The 17443-nt window shown below is 37.8% G+C and overlaps 2 protein-coding genes across 2 annotated transcripts in view; one reads left to right on the forward strand and one right to left on the reverse strand.

The window, feature by feature from the left end:
* Nucleotides 1-9728, reverse strand: part of TRMT1L (tRNA methyltransferase 1 like) — a 44598-nt gene extending 34870 nt beyond the window's left edge. The window contains exons 1-3 of the mRNA XM_044672638.1: nucleotides 9611-9728; nucleotides 6033-6179; nucleotides 2683-2796 (exon numbers count right to left, since the gene is read on the reverse strand). Of these exons, the coding sequence (XP_044528573.1) occupies nucleotides 2683-2796; nucleotides 6033-6179; nucleotides 9611-9728 (379 nt within the window). The remainder of the gene's footprint in view (nucleotides 1-2682; nucleotides 2797-6032; nucleotides 6180-9610) is intronic.
* A 443-nt stretch (nucleotides 9729-10171) lies between these two features.
* Nucleotides 10172-17443, forward strand: part of SWT1 (SWT1 RNA endoribonuclease homolog) — a 165463-nt gene continuing 158191 nt past the window's right edge. Inside the window, exon 1 of the mRNA XM_044674629.1 lies at nucleotides 10172-10327. The gene's annotated coding sequence lies outside the window, so the exon portion shown is untranslated. The remainder of the gene's footprint in view (nucleotides 10328-17443) is intronic.

Genomic DNA, 17443 nt, shown 5'->3' on the forward strand with positions numbered 1-17443 from the left:
GTGTCTATCATACCTCCCTCTTTCCTCTACTGGGTTCAGAGCATTTCATTTCACTCGCTAATTCAGTCCTGAGAGGCTGGGTTTCAATTCTGTTTTGTCTCCAGCTCTTGTAGACCTGGAATATGATTTTTTAGCAAATTCAATTCAACAAATATTTGGGTGTCTATTATGTGCAAGATTCATGCTAAATGCTATGGGTGATAAAAAAAGATGAATTAGCCACCTAGGAACTTACAGTTTAGTAAAGAATATTAGAAATAACTTGCACACAAGAAGAAATGGGGATACGTGGCCTAAGATACAATAGAGAACTAAAGCAGTTCAGAGGAAGCAAAGAACTTTTCTAATTGAGGAAGTTGGGGGTGAAGAAAGAAATTTCATGAGAATACAAAGAAATACAGAAATACTTATATGAAAAAAATGTCAAGAGAAGATAGTGAAAATAGAAAAAAACACACCAAGCATATCTATATGTAATTTAGCTGAACTAAAATATTGGCAACATTTTATAAGTACAAGGAATATAAGTAGATCAGAAAGGGACGCAATAAATAAAACTGCTGTATTAAAGCTTATATTATATTCTTTAAAAATAATAGTTTAGAGCCTATGATTTTATTGAGGATTTAATCCCATACTTTACTTATACTTGGCAAGTGAGTTAAGTTTATGATTTGGGGGGAGGTAAGAAAACTTGCACTAGATTTTGAAGGATAAGATATCAATAGCTGTATATGGTAGGTTGGAATATTTCTTAGAACAAAATAATCATCCAAAATGAAGTTATAGCATGTTAAATTGAATAGCTGTCATGTGTTTTGTTACAAAAAGTACTTTGTCTCCTTCCCACTGTCACCTACATATAATGTTGCAGAAATCGGACCTGCAGATCATACAATTTTGTAAAATTCCTACTTAGAAGATGTGGAGCATGAAAACTCACTCTCAAAAATGACAACTTCTTCAGCCTCAGAGAGTAACAACATAACACTGGTGGGAATTCTGTACAGCCTTATATAAACCCACAAGTGGCCTCTTAAATGGAAAAGAATAAAAATTTAAATGGAAGACGAAAACATTTTTTTAATAAGTTAAGCAAAATTTTAGGAAAGCATTTTATTTTGTCACAGAACCATAAAAATTTGCTATGTTGTTGTTGGTATTCAGTCATTTCAATTGTGTCCAACTTTTTATGACCTCATTGGAATTTTCTTGGCAAAGATACTGGAGTGGTTTGCTATTTCCTTCTATAGCTCATCTTCCAGATGAGATAACTCAGGCAAATGGGGTTAAATGACTTGCCCAGCCCCACAAAGCTAGTAAGTGTCTAAGACTGGATTTGAACTCAGGTCTTCTTAACTCCAGGCTTGGCATTCTATCTATTGCATCACCCAGCTGACCAGAGAAGAGTTGTTTCCTTTTTCCAAAAATCATTTAAGAAATCTAATGATGTTAATTATAAGTAGAAATCATAGTTGAAATATCAAATGAGGAAAAGCATCAACATATGAATTTAAAGTCAGCAAGAGAAGCTAATGTCACTGCTACTTACTCTCACTTATTGAATTAAAATCATTTAGATCCAAAGAAATACCCTTGAGGGATTTTCCTCAAGAGCAATTTACTGGATTTAGAGGGAAGACAATATATTGACATATATATGTCTATCCAGAAAGCTAAAGATTAACCAAAGGTCATAGGTCTAGTACTAAAACTAAATATAGTTAATTACCTGTGGGAAAGAAAACTTAGCTATGTGAGTGAAAAATTTTAAGGTTTTAAGGTTAGTAGGAATATTGAGTTAATCGTAATTATAATTCTAAGATAGTTAAATGATGTTGGAATAAGTGATGATTTTAGTAGGCCTTTTGTGATTATTTTAGTATAATTATTAAGGTTTTGAATTAAGTAAATAACTGTTTTAGCATAGATAATCATTGTTAGCATAGGCCTCAGTTTGGGGCCTTAGCCTTCAAAACTGCTATATCATGCACCCCCAACAATAATAATGGCCTTGAACTTGTGATCCAGTATATGTCACTAGGCCTGACCTGGGATTCAAAGCCTGGTACCACCCAATACCACCCACTCTTATCATTTACATCATTAGTTCAGGCTCCCCTGCTCCCCCCTTGTCTATCAAATGACTTCTTTTACCAATGAGAAGTATTTTCTGATTACTTTAACTAATCGACATCTCTCTACTTTTATCACTATCCTGAATTATTTTTAAACTGGTATATAAGTTGTCTAATTCTTTTGGGCATAAAAAAAGTCTTTTTACAATGGTTGGGGGGGGGGGTGAGTTGTCTTTTGGTGTTGACCAGAAGTCCCACTTTATTGTGAGACTGGCCATCTCCCAATAAACCTATTTCTTTTTGGCTTGGAGACTTTTTCTCTCTTATTTGCATTCCTGTGCTTAGAAATTACACAACAGCCAATACAGTTTTGGAATGTATGCAACTAGTGATGATAGCTAGGCACATGTAGCCCTTGGAGAGCAAAAGCAAACTTTTTATACAAGGCTTCTAATGTCTGTTACAAAAATTTCAAAAGGAAATAAAATTTACTGCTAGTAGATTCTTTGAGAGACCTGAATAAGTAGAAAGACAAAACAATATAGAAAGAAATTTAACCTTTTGTAATACTTTGTCAAAGAAGGGCTGGCGCCTACAAAGATACCTGCATCAAGTTGGTCTGTGTTTGATGAGGACATAACAGAGGCAGATTCACCTTCACTCATGTAAGCTAATTTCTCTAGATCAATCAGCTGCCTTTGAATTGAGATGTGTTTTTCTGAAAGAAAAAATCCATTTAAAAGAAAGTTAGAAAAGGACACTTCAGTGAATTATTTCCTAATTCTTAGCTCCCTAAAACTAGATTATATATAGCTTCCCTCTCTCTTTGTCTCTCAATTCTTCATCATGGGAGGTGGCTGTTTCCATCAGCAAATGGTAAATTTGCAAGTATAATTCAACAATTTTATAAATTAACAAGTTTCCACAAAATATAAAGAGTGCAAAATATTACACGTATCTTTGCATTTACCCAATTATGTTTTACTTATAAGCAAGTTTGTATTTCTTAAACACACATAGGCTAAGAAAAGTTAACTGGCAATGTGTTTAGCAAGAAGAGAATGCAGCTTGGTTTTAAAAGCCAGTTAGAAATTTCCTTAGTAGACTCTCTACCCATGAGGTGACCATTTTTTTGAGTCAGTAGGGCATATGGACTGTGATGACTTGAAAAGCAAGAAGCCAGGCACTCACTCCATCTCTAATACTCTGGAGTTGAATGACCATGGACCTGTTAACTTGGACTCTCAGAGCTTTAATTTCCTTATCTAAGCTAGGAATGACATTAATCACATCATCTGCTTTCCTGTAAATCAGATATAAAAATGTACGCATATAAAGGGCTCTGTAAACTTTAAAATTTATATAAAAATGTAACACATTTGAAAAAATGACTATATTACCTATTCTTCCCAATTTTCTAATTTGTTTGCTCTACAAAAAGTTTTAAAACATTTCCAAGTTTGTCTTTTTTTCCACCATGATGACCAGATAAATCAGTGTTTTTAACTTAAAACAAAACAAAACAAACAACCCCAAAAAACAACCCTTACCTTTAGTCTTAGCACCAATACTGTATTGGTTCTAAGGTAGAAGAGTGGTAAGGCTAGGCAATGAGGGTTAAATGTCTGAGGCTACATTTGAAACCAGGACCCTCTTGTCTTTGGGTCTGGCTTTCAATCCACTGAGCCACCAAGTTGCAACCTCTTTTAACTTTTTAAACCACCATATAAAGAATGATGGTTGGTAGGTTGTTGTCCTTTGCCCTTTAAAAGGACAAAAAAGACAACATCATGATATCTGGGTCAATGTATGGTATGTCTGACATTTCAGATGGAGCTGTCTCAAAATATGCACGTCTCACATTTCTTTTGAGCTACTGCAATTCCGCTTTGCTCATAGAGCACAGCACCTTCTTTAAAGCAGGCATGTCATTGCTGGATGGTCTTGTGCCAATGTCTCTCCTGTCTCTCAATACCAAGGCTCTTCAGAGAGACCATGCATATCCTTGTATCACTTCTGATTCCTGCGTGAGCTCTTGCCGGGTAAGAGCTCTCTGTAAAATAGTTTTTTAGGCATTTGAACACGGCCAACTCATCAAAGTTATGCTCTCTGCAGAAGAGTTTGAATGCTTGGCTGTTCTGCTAGAAAAAGGACTCTAGTGTAACTTATCTTGTCATTTAAAGAGGCCTTTAATTCTTAGTATGTTTCTCCTTCCTCCATGCTTCTACATCTCTTAGCAAGTTACCAAATCTTAAATGCTCTCTTTCCTGAGATTAGTGAACAAATTTCTAATACTTGTTTGTTCCTATAAGTCTATCTTATTGTTCTGTGGGGCAGAAGACTTTACACCTTTTTACAGCTGTAGAAGTTTGTATTTTCTTCTGTATTAGGTTTTTCTTGATGATCTCTAGACCCTATTTTTTATTTCCTTCCACCTCCTTAGCATCATTTTCTTTTAGTTGTTCCTTTTGGATTTTTCTTTCTATCCATACTAGGAACTCATTTATCATTTCTGAGCAAGTAGTATTCCTTAAGCCCTTCAACTTTTTCTTTAAGATGGGTAATAAGCTTGCATTTAATATAGTGATTGCATCTAAGAGGAAACTAAAGATAAGGACATCTTTATAAGGCACTGGAACATTCCTCCTAGATTTCATATATGCAGAATGTATGTCAATTAAGTACAGGAACAGTCCTGCCTGGATGTTTCATGACGATACCTGTTTTTTTAGCCAAAAGAACCACTGAAGCACAATGGACCAATGATCTTAAGATAAATTAAATAAGATTCAGTGATAGAAATATATCATATAATATTATAATTGTATATTATAATATATACAATATATATTTTAAATATAATATAAATAAAACAAGAAATTAAAATTTTTTTAGAAGTAGTTAAAATCAAACCATTAACCCAGAAGGTATAGAAGTCTTCATTTAGTTTTTAACTGATTTTGAGGAGAGACAGATTTATAATTAATTCCTTGTATGCTCAATAAGTAGATTTCTTATGCTAGCTATTGCTAACATAACCAAAGAAGTACATTTCTGTATATTTTCACCATTTCTCATTTGGTCATTTACTGAGGCAGCTAGGTAGCACTGTGAAAAGAGTACCACGTTTGGAGTTGGGAGAGGGCTGGGTTCAAATCTGGCCTCAGACACTTCCTAGCTATGGAACGCCAATGAATCACTTAACCCAGATTGCCATTCCTCTGTTTTAAAATTGACACTAAGAGGGAAGAGCTAAAAAAGAAAGAAGCTTCCACTTATGGAATTTTAGTGCTTAAAGGCATTGACTCTTAGGAAGTAAGAAACCTTAAGGGCTTTCCAGGCCTATACTATTAGGACATTTTCATCTTTGTCACCTTTTGGAATGTTCCATTCTGATTTTACATAACTTTATAATCTCTGAAATTTACATAGAGAATATTTAATCCAAGCTGCTTATTTCACAGAAGAGGCAGTTGAAGCTCAGAGGGGATAAGGTCACATAAACAGTGGAAGAAGTGAGACCAGAATCTAGATCTTCCAATTCCTATTTCTGCTAGATCAGTCATTCTTTAAAATATAGGCAGTAATTCCACAAATAGAAATTTATCCTAACAAACTGGCAATAAAAAAACAATATGGATCTTATATTGTTCTCTTGTAAGATTGATCCAGTGCAGTTGGAATATGGAGCATATGTAAACACATGCTATTTTATACTATGATGATAGAAATAAAGGTTCATGTTAAGATATCAGAGACAGATGTAGTAACTGAAAATTAAAGATCAAAACAAAATTCTAAGATTCTAGACATTGGGTTGAAAGATAACTAAAAGCATTTAAAAGTATTTCAAATCTGCTGATATATAACTATGTAGATAACAAAGTATCTGACTTAAAGCCCCATGATCTACTTCCTACTCTACACAATAATTTCACAATTTGATGAGCAAACCTCTTGATAAATCAGATGAGGCCAAGATGCTATAAGGCTCTTTCTGGGTTTCCTGTTCTGCTTCTTTCTCATCAGTCTTCAATTCCATTTCAGATACATCTTCATCATAATTGCTGTTGCTTAATTTTATTGGACTAATTAGGCCATCTAAAGAATGATGAGAAGCAAATTTGTTTACGTAGGTAATTAAGTCCTAAATTATAATAAATATATTTTAAAGTTTTCATTTTAAATTCTCCTCTTTCTCATGTAATAAGAAATCTTTATGTAAGCTCAACTCAAATATAGATTTAGAGACATAATCAGAAACTATCCAGGCCAACTTCTTCCTTTTACAGATGAAACTAAGGGTCAGAAAGATTAAGTGATGTGTCCAGGTTCCCATAAATGACATTTATGTAGCATTCCGAAGTTTACAAGTGTTTTAAATGTATTGTATCTTCTTGGCCTTATGACTCTGTGAAGTTGGTACTACAGGCATTGAGGCATTGCTAATCTCCATTTTCCAGATGAGGAAACTGAGGTTCTTTGAGGATGTGTGAATAGTCCATGGCCCTAGAGCCAGTAAGTCTCAGAAGCAGGATATGAAATGAGATGTCTGTATGGCAATAAGCCATCAAGATAGATTTAACATGGTTGCTTTTAGAGTGAAAGGAGCATATATTGAACTGACTCATGGTCTTTCTCTTGATTGCCATGTTTAGGCTTTCTGGTAACATTAAAGCATGCCTGGTTGTACTCTCTTTCCCACAAATTTTACACTGTGACTACTTCTATTACTGACAGACTTTGTTCACTCATTTCAGTCATGTATAACACTTCCTGACCCCATCTGGAGTTTTCTTGGCAAAGATACTGAAGTGGTTGGTCATTTCCTTCTCTAGTTCATTTTATAGATGAATAAACTGAGGCAAACAGGGTTAAGTGACTGGTCCAGGGCCGTCTGAGGCTGGATTTGACTTAGGAAGATGAATCTTCCTGATTTCAAGTCCAGTGTTCTATCCACAGAGCAAGTCAAATATTTCCCTTGAAACCTGTGTAGTTTGCTGTTGCTGAGTCATGTGGGACTATCAGCAACTAGATCCTGCCTAGAACTTCTGTTCTATACTTTTAGGAGGTGTTTAATGCTTTGGTTGACTTTTGGTATCTTCCATACTGGTCCCCAGGCACTTCCTGATCTCTGACTATATTATGTTAAGCTCATCAATCAAGGACTTCCTGTTGCTTCATGTAGACCAGTGTGATATCTGGCTAAATTCCCCCTTAGACATCACTGTTGAAGATAAATGTTATAAATAAAAAACTCAAGTTAATTGTTTACCTTGTTTAATTGCTAGTATCATACTAAGTGGTTTATAATTTTGTAATGTTATAAATAGATATTAATCTACTTCTTTAATATTTAAAGTACTGGTGATTTCATTTGTATAAGCCTTGTCTCACTGCTGTGTACTGCAAGCCTTATGCATTAGTAGATTGTCCTGTGGTAGCTGAAAAATTCACTACTTTGACCAAACTGGTGATAAATCTTCCCAAACTTAACTGGGGTTGCTCCTTAGAACTGACATAAAGGGTGACCCCAAAATCTTGGTAGTTTTAAGCTTTAGTAGCTATTAAATATTTAATATTGAATTAAATTTATTATTCCCTTTAGAAGAGCACTGCCACGTCTGTACAATCCTTTCCAGGTTGTGCCCTTTCAAAGCTCACCATCATTTTCACACTATAATGAGAGAGACTCTAATCTATAGTAATGAGTAAGTAGGCTTTTGAGAACTAGTCTGAGAATATAACCATCATTTATAGGCATGTCAAATGAAATATACCCCAAGTTCCAATGAATGAATTTTGGAAAACCTTTTTTTATGACTGGGATCTGTATATACTTGTGTAGCACTTTTTCCTTGTGATACTAAATCAAATTTTTAAATATATTTGTAGCAAACTACACTGATGCCTTGATTGTGAGTCATAAATCACCAAATATTAATTTTTCCACAATATTTTTTCCATAGCTCTCCCTTCTCTTTATCCTTTTTTGGATTTTGTGTTAATTTTCCCTAGTCCTTGTCATATCTATTCTCACATTTATCATTAGTGTTCTGTTTACTATGATTTACAGCAAAAAAATCCAATTACATATTAATGAGTTCAAGGATCTATCAATATTAACTACAAACTGCAGTTTTGCAATCTGTTGAAATGAATAAAGGGCTGGTCAAAGAGTCAGGTTCAATCAATCATGTGCCTGTCTTTCATGTGAGATTAAAAAAAAATTTTTTTTAGAAGAAAAAAACAATGAAAGTATGTTTCCCTTATGTTCTTCACATGCTCTGATACCCCAGTACATAGAAAATGTGCCCCCAAATAGGGAAACTGCAAAATAGCAAAGGAGGTCAATTTAGATAAACAATTAACATTGTTAAAAGGCAAACTGCAAAATTAATTTATTGTAAACCTATAAAGGCTTTACGTATAAACCTTCTCAACAACCTAAATCATTAGATTCTGACCTCCTTGAGGGCAGCTGGCATGAAGACACTTAGTAAATGCTTGTAGAAATAATCCATCCCTATCAAATAGAAATTTATTCATTTAGGACCACAGGGAGAAGGTGAAACATAATTGACAGATCCTTGGAGACTGAATTTCTGATCTCAGAGCTGTGGAAGCCAGCACACTCCTGGAGGCATTTAATAGAGAAATCTTGAAAAAATGATTTAGAGAGGTGTCAACTAGGTGGTTCAATGGGTTGATAACCAGGCCAGGAGATGGGAGGTCCTAGGTTCAAATCTGCCCTCAGACATTTCCTGGCTGGGTGACCCTGGAAAAATCACTTATGCCCAAATGCCTTCTGCCTTGGAACACAGTAGGGATTAAAGGTAGGTTTAAAAAAATGATTTAGAGAAAGATGAAAGTAATTTATCAGGGGAACTACTGATTTAGGACTTTAAGTCTGATCAGTGTTTATTTCCCTACCTAAACCCAATTAGCCAATAAAATAGCCTTTTCTGATGCCTCCAAGCCTCAGAGGCAACTAAGTGGTACACTGTATGGAGCAATGGACTTGGTGGTCGGGAAGACCCAAGTTCAAATTCAGCTTCAGTCATTCTGTGACTCAGTTTCCCCACCTATAAAACGAGGATCATGATAGAGGCTACCTTCCAGAGTTGTGAGGATGAGATGAATAATGTTTGTAAAATGCTTTTAGCAAACCTTAAAGCTCAGTATATATACTGAGTATATATGAGCTTTAAGGTTTGCTAAAATACACTGTTTGCTTATATACACACACATAAACATAAATGCATATATACCTATACATACATATATACCTATGTGCAAACGTTCATGTATGCATGTGTGTCCACAAGCACAGACATAAAGTCAGACTTGGAGGAAACCGGATCATCTTACAGTTGCTTTTATCCCCTCCAATGGCAGCACCTCCAGATGTTCCGCAGGAACCCGTGCAGGCCTTCTTTGACACGTGGTGCTGCCTCAGTTTCCCCCAAGTCTGGCCCTGGTTTCTGGACCCCATTAGCCCGCCCCCATAACTCCTAGGCCCCTCCCCTTACTGCTCTCCGCAGCAGCCCCCCGGGCCGCCTGGTCGGGCTCAGGTTCGGGCTCCAGCTCGGGTTCAAATTGCGCTTCGGCCAGTTGCAGCGGCGCCGCCTCCTCCGCCATGTTCTCCATAGTTACCGCCTCCACGCCCAGCCCAGAGTGGGGCCCTGGGGGCGCCGAGGGGGCTCCGCGGCGCTGGTCCCAGCAGGTCACGCGATGGAGAGCGCGGGGGTAAGGGAGAGAAGTAGGGAAGGGCGGGAGATGCTGACGGTGGGGGATGGGGTAAGGGGTGGGGGAGGGCGTCCAGATTCCTCAAGCAGAGACCAAGGGAAACACCGGTATTCCGTGATGTCGGAGGTTCCCCAGTCCCGGAGGCCTCCACGCACTCTGGCGCACTGACGTAGTGAGCTCTGTCCAATGAAGTAAAAGAGTTCTGTTTCCATGGCGCATTCACAGGCACTCGGAATCTATTCTCCTCCCTCTGAACAATGAACGAACTACAACACCCAGGCTGCACTGAGAGACCGGGGAGGGAGGAGGCCTAGAGAAGGGGGTTGGGGATAGGGGGAGTGGAAGCGTTCTAAGCTCGAAAGGGGAAAGAAAAGCAAACCAAAACAAACCGAACGCGCGAGCTTCCCGGGAAGGCTAGAAGAGAACTACAATTCCCAGGGGGCATTGGAGCAGAGGGATTCTTGTTAGGGCCTGGGCCTTCGGTGCTGCTGCCCGCTGGGGTGAGTAGTGGTGGGTCTCTTGGGAAGAGGCCCTGGCTGGTGACGGGGTCGCAGCTCCCACGGCTGGGTCCACTCTGGTGGCGTCTTGGTGGTCCCTCCTCGGCTAGGTACCCTTCCATTTTTGCTTTTGTTCTTGGTAAAGTTTAGTCACTGTAGCCGTCTCCTCCCCCGCCCCCGGCTCTGTATTTCGTTTTGGTCTCTTTCCGTGAGCTTCCTATGACAGGCAGAAGACCCACACCGGCTCGGCCTGTGGAATTCCTAAGGGCCTTTCTTAGTCAGTCAGTCAGTCAGTCAGTCGTCTGTCAGTGCGCCTTTAATAATCGCCTCCCGCATGCTTGTCGCCGGGCTAATCGTTGGGGGTACGGAGAAAGACAAAAGACAGCCCCTGCCCTCAGGGAGCTTACCGTCTAATTGGGCAGAGAACAAATAAACCCTTCAGTACGTACAAAATATGGATGGGACATGTTGGCGCGAGAAACTCCCGAGAGAAGGCACCCGGAATAAAGGGGACTGGGGTGGGGGTGGGGTGGGGTGTGATGCGGTGGGGGTGGGGGGAAGGAAGAAGAAGAAGAAGGGAAGGTGGGACTTTGGGGGCGACTTAAAGGAAGTCAGGGAAGCCTGGAGGTGGAGAGGAGTGACCAGGGCCTAGTTTGAGGAAGGCTGGAGAAAATTCCCACAATATGGAAATAGAATGTGTCTTGGGCGAAGATCAGAGAGGATGAGGAGTGAAGGGGAAAGGTGGGGGACAGGTTATGAAAGGTTTTGAACATCAATTAGAGGGTTATGCATTTAATCCGGGAGATGATAGAGAGCCCTGTTGTTGACTTGAGTTAGAGAGGAGACAGGATGAGATCTGCGCTTTAGGAAGACTGGTTCGACCGGAGAAAAGGATGGACTGGGATGGGGGTAGATTTGTGGTTGACTATACAAGCTGTGGTTCAGATGGGAGGTGATGAGGATCTGAATCGGGGTGGTGGCCTATTGGGATTCCTCAAGAGCTTTTTTTTTTGGTGACCCTCCCTAGTAGACCCTCCCCACCTAGGACAGTTTTTCTGCAAATGGTACACTGGACTATGAGATTTAGAGTTTAAAGAGTTTAGATGTCATCTAGCCTAGCCTAAACTGAGGTCCAGAGAGATGATTAGCTATTCAGTTTTCGGACTCTGAACCCAGTGCTTTTCTCTTGTATTGTCTTTTTTTTACTTCACCAACAGTGCAATCTGAAAGCAGTCAACCAACAAATATTTTTGAAGAGCCTACTTTGTGCCAGGCCTTGTGCTGGGTGCTGGGGCTACAAGTAAAAAGAATGAAACAATTTCTACTTCCCAACATGTTTGACTAGGGATACAAGTATATATAAAGTATATATAATGAGATATACAGAATATAGAAAAATAACATATATATATGTACTTATGTGTATAAAGGTATATGTAGAAGTCTCTATATACACTTTGTGTGTGTATATGCACATACATAGCCAAACATATACAAAGTAGTTAAATAAGAGTTAGTTTGGGAATGAAGGCATTAGCAGTTGGGGCACCAGGAAAGGCTTAATGTGGAAACTGATACTTGAGTTGCATTTTAAGTAATAATTAACAATAGCTACTAGCATTTATATAGTTTTTTAATGAGGTAAGATGAGACTATATTTCAGGTATGGGAGTCATCCAGTGCAAAAATACTAAGATTAGAGATAATCAATCTGTCTGGAGTCAGGAGAATAATGAAAAGGACATTTTGTCAGGATTGCATTTGGGGAGGGGGAGAAAAATAAGAATTTCAAATATTGCTTTCACTTTTTTCTATTACTGTAAAAGTCACTGACAAAATTAGATTGGAACTGGGCAAACAGGAAGAGGAATCTCTGTACCCCTCCCTCCCAAATGTGGCCATGAGTAGTACCTTCTTAATTAAAAAATTAAGAAGTTTATTGGATTGATAAAGTAGAGTTATTTGACCTTATCTTTTGGGCTTCAGATTGAGTAGGCCTATTGTTGCTATCAACTTGGAATAAAGATGGCTTGTTTAAATGCTGTCTCTGAGGGTCGATCTTAGGATCATAAAGCTAGAGGTGGAAAGGATCTTAAAGAATCTAGTTCAAACCCCTCATTTTTTAAGTGAAGAAGTGTAATAGTATGAGAATTTAATGAAGTTACTTGCTTAAGATTTGAAATTGTGCCTTTAAAAAAATTATTAAAAAAACCAAACAAACCCTTACCATCTGTTTTAGAATGTATACTTAGTATTGGTTCTGAAGCAGAAAAACAGTAAGGGCAAGGCAGTTGGGTTTAAGTGACTCTCCCAGGGTCACACAGCTAGGAAATGTCTGAGGGCAGAGTTGAACCCAAGTCCTCCCAACTCTAGACCTGGTTTAGCCACCGAACTTTGACCCCAAGTTCAGAGCTCATTCCTTGGCTCTTAAGAGTTATGTGACTTAAATTCTCAGCTTGTTTCTTCAACACTTTTTGTACTTCCCTCACAATGTTGTGAGGTTCTAATGAGATTATATATGTAAAATGCTTGGCAAACTTAAAAGCGCTATGTGAATGTAAATTGGTGAGGATGTTATTTTTCCATATTCATAGAAAGAGATTTTTTTGTGGAGCATTCTGGTGAAATTTGTATAATTCTGGTATGTTAAATAGTAGCCTGCATATCTACATTACTTAAAGGGTTGAAAAGTGCTTTGAAAATGCCTCGTTTGATCCTTAAAACAGCAATAGGTAGACATAGGTAAGATGGTGCTATTTATTATTTTTACCTTTTTACAAATGAGGACTCTGAGGCAAACAGGTGTCATAAGTTAAACCATTTGTCTAGGGTCACACAGCTGTAAGTATCGAAGGCCATATCTGACCTCAGCTCTTGCTGTCTCCAGATCTAGAGTTTTATCAAGAAATTTTACATTCTATTCTTGACTTATAGTTGATTTATTGTATAACAGTGAATTAAGAGTTGGACTACTGACTAACAGCAATGAAAAGTTCAAAGATTGTCTAGAATTTTAGAAATATCTAGTCATTAAGGCTAGATAAATGTTATGGTAACTATCATTGTTCAGTATGTTTAGATCATAGTACTGACAACTATAAAAAGTTAACTACCAGAGTAGTTATAATAAAGTCTTTAAAGGGAGATCAGAAAGATTTCAATCTGAGTTCCCTCCCAGCAACATGTGCTTGGTTTCCCAAATTGATATAGAAAGAGGGGGGCTAAAAAATCTTTGGGAAGGGGGAGGGAGAAGGGACTGGTTACTTTAAGGTTCATAGAGGCTTAGAAGTGGCACAAGATCCTGAAGGTGGTTGGAATTGGGCCTTCACCTCTTTAGATTTGATGGTCCTTTAAAATTCAATTCCCAGGCAAAAAAGGTTAAGTTCTTGGAAAAGGGGCAAGACCAATTCATAGTTAATTCAATCATCTGTCTTTTATATTCTTTGTTTTAACACTTTGGGAAAACTATGTTGTCTGTATCTTAGAATTTAGTACTAGAAAAGACCTTTGAGACCAGAGTACTTATTTTAAAAATTAGTACTTTTGTTAACTTATAAAAAACACAGAACTATGAAATAGTCATAACCACTCTTTAATCAAGGGAAAGGGGGAACAGGGCTACTTAGGCCTCTTATGCAGAGTCCAAGGACTGAACACTACTTCCCTCTGCTCCCTGACCCCCCCCTGGGAGTGACACTGCCCTAGATGACCACTCCCAGGAACAAAGGAAATTGGGGAATTTATATACCATTTGGGAAGATCCAGGGGCTAGGAGAGATGATTGACATTATTCTGGTAAGGATGGGATTTACTATCAAGCTTGGGAAAGGAATCATTGCCGGAGGCTAGGGTGTAAGGGAAGGGGCTGCTTACACAATGGATACTAAAGGATGGTCCCTGCCCAGGTGTGTCTTCCTGGGACCTGGTCTTTGATACATAGGTGAAGCCTACCTAAGACAAAAGGGTATTTAGCATTTACCCCAGGGTTCTTTATTCAGTAGGCCACTGCTAGCCTGAGATTCCCTTTAGGGCAGATTCTCCCAGGAACAGGGAAGCACAAGCTTTGGGGGTCTCCAGCCTACAAGCTATTTCTAAAACTTGGGGTTCATCAGATCTCACTAAGCCACACGTTTGGGGTCTCTAGATTCCATGTCGACACTTTCTAGCCCATATTGGGGAAGTCCTTGGTGGAAAAAAGTAGCCCTGGAGGTAGAACTGGGATTAGAACTCAGTCCTCTAATTGCCAAACTTTTTTTTAACATCATACTAATAATCTGTTACAACCTTGAAGAGTCATTTTAAGGGATCATGTGCTATATAGAATTTCAAATTTAGACTTCATCTTTATGTATACAGGAATTTTGAAAACATCAAGGATTGGATGAAGTTTCAGATTTATTGAATGAAGGCTTCTCATTCCAACTGAAGCAATATATATTGTTTTAGTTTATATACTTATAATTTATATATTGCTCTTAGTTTGAAATTGACACCCAGCACTACAAAACTGTAGAAGTATTATCTTCATAACCTGGCTTGGTTTGGTAATTTATACTATTACTTTTCTTGAAAAAGTACTACTGTGAATCTGAGGAAAATTAATGTTGGATTATATTATTTATTACAAGTATTTCTGTAAATTCATTCCTTCCCTCAGATTCCAACCTCTGAAAGTCAGGCAATTTCTCAAGGGCATAAGGCTGGGACCTCTACTTTTTGTTTATTTTATAAACCCTAGTGGAGTGGCTCTTCCTAGCTATGGTATAGCTGTAGATGGAGTAATGGGGGAAGTGTATAGATAGAAGCCCACCTCCTCATTAAAATATCCATCTGATGGGACTGTGACAAGAGAAACCATTGATATACTGTCAGGCCCACCAGAAAGAATACCTCCATATAAACCATTGAGGCTATTCACACTAACTGGAGTGAATTGGAGGATGGTGTTATCCTCAACTGTAATAAGAAAGTTAGGAAGAGGGGAGGGTTTTGGGGGAAAGATAGTGAAATCAATTTTGAGCAGAAGAGAGGGTAGGACAAGTTAAATAGATCTGGGGTTCTTAGCACAAAAGTGATTATTGAATCAATGGGACTTAATGAAATCACTAAATGATAGAAGAGAATGACTAGGATAAATCATTTTTGGGGCACACCCATAGTTAGATAGAGGGCATGTCCTGGATGAAGATCTAATAAAGGAGACTAAGAAGAAGCCACATAGTACCAGGAAAGAACAATATCATGAAAACCTAGAGAGAAACCGAGAGAGGAGAGCATTAGGGAGAAGAGGATGATTGACAGTGTCAGAGGTTGTAGAGGTCTGGAAGGATGAGGAATGAGAAAAGATTATATTTGTCAATTTAGAAATCCTTGGAAATTTTGGAGAAAAGCATTTTGAGTTGAATAAAGTTAGAAGATAGATTATAGAAACTTTAGAAGAGAATGAGAAGTAGAGATGTAGATTGTAGATTATTTTCTCAATGTGTTTAAGACACAAGAGGAGAAATAGAGAATTAAAGGTAATGGAGGTGGACTGATCAAGTGAGGAGACATTCCAGTGTTTGTAAATTGTAGGAAACAAGGGAGAAATTGAAGATTGGCATAAGAATATGATAGAAGCGGCTGCCTGGTAGAGAAAATGGGATAAAAATGTTCTCCAAATTTTTCGGATCATCACAAAAATACTTTTTATTTCAGTTATCTGGATAATTTTTTTTTTTTAAAGACTGGTTCTCCCTATTTTACTCAGGCTGGAAGTATAAGGGTATTTACAGATACATTCCCACTACTGATTAGCTCAGTAACTTTGAGCTAGCTTGCTTCTCCTTAAGCAAACTGCCTGGGGCTCATAGCTAAATTCTTGGAAAATCTACATTTGTTTGTTGCCTATATTTCCTCCTTATTCTGACTTGGTTTCTGATTTTTACCATTTTACTGAAACTGCTGTTTTCAAGGTTAACAATAATCTCTTACCTGTCAAACTTAAAGATCTGTTCTCAGGTTTCATTCTTCACTTCTCTAACATTTGTTATTTTTTATTACCCTCTGCTGCTGGATGCTCTCCTGGGTTATTTTGGGCAGCAGGAGGGCACTAGTATCTAGGAAGATCAAGAAGGGTCTTGTGTAGAAGGTGATGCTTGACAATAATCATCAAAACAGTCTAGTTTTGGCTAAGAAATAGGAGATCAGTGGAATAGATTAGATACACAATATACAGGAGTAAATGACCTTAGCAGTCTAATTCGAATTCAAAGCCTCCCCCCCTTTTGGGATAAAAACTCAAATGTTTAATGAAAACTGCTAGGAAAACTGGAAAACAGTATGGCAGAAACTAGGTATAGACCAGTATCTTACACCCTATACCAAGATAAGGTAAAAATGGATATATCATTTATATATAAAGAGTGATATAAGGAAACTAGGGGAACATAGTTTATCCTGCAGATCAATGGAGATGGGAAGAATTTATAATCAAACGAGATAAAGAGCATTACAAGATGTAAAATGAATAAATTTTATTATATTAAGTTAAAAAAGTTTTTGTACAAACAAAACCAATGTAACTAAGATTAGAAGGAAAACAACTGGGGAAAATATTTATAGCATATTTCTCAAATAAAGGTCTAATTTTGCAAATTTATTGAATGAAGTCAAATTTATAAAAATACATTTTCAGATAAATAAAAACTATCAGTAATAATCATATGAAAAAATGCCTCTAAATCACTCTTGATTAGAGAAATGCAAATTAAAATAATTGAGATATCACCTCACACCCATCAGATTGGCCAATGTGATGGTAAAAGAAAGGGATAAATGTTGGAGGGGATGTGGCAAAATTGGAACATTAATGCAGCACTGATAGAGTTATGAACAACCATTCTGGAGGGCTGTTTGGAACAATGCCCAAAGGGCTATAAAACTGAGCATCACTTTTTATTCTGTAATGCCACTACTATGGTATTACATATCCCAAAGAGATTAAAAAAAGAGCAAAGGACCTACTTGCACAAAAATTTATAGCTGCTCTTTTTGTGGTGGCAAAGAATTGGAAATTGGAGTGAATGTTCATCAGTTGGGGAATGGCTGAACAAATTGTGGTATGTGATAGTGCTGGGA

This window comes from Gracilinanus agilis, chromosome 4 (assembly GCF_016433145.1).
Source record: "Gracilinanus agilis isolate LMUSP501 chromosome 4, AgileGrace, whole genome shotgun sequence".
NCBI lineage: Eukaryota > Metazoa > Chordata > Mammalia > Didelphimorphia > Didelphidae > Gracilinanus > Gracilinanus agilis.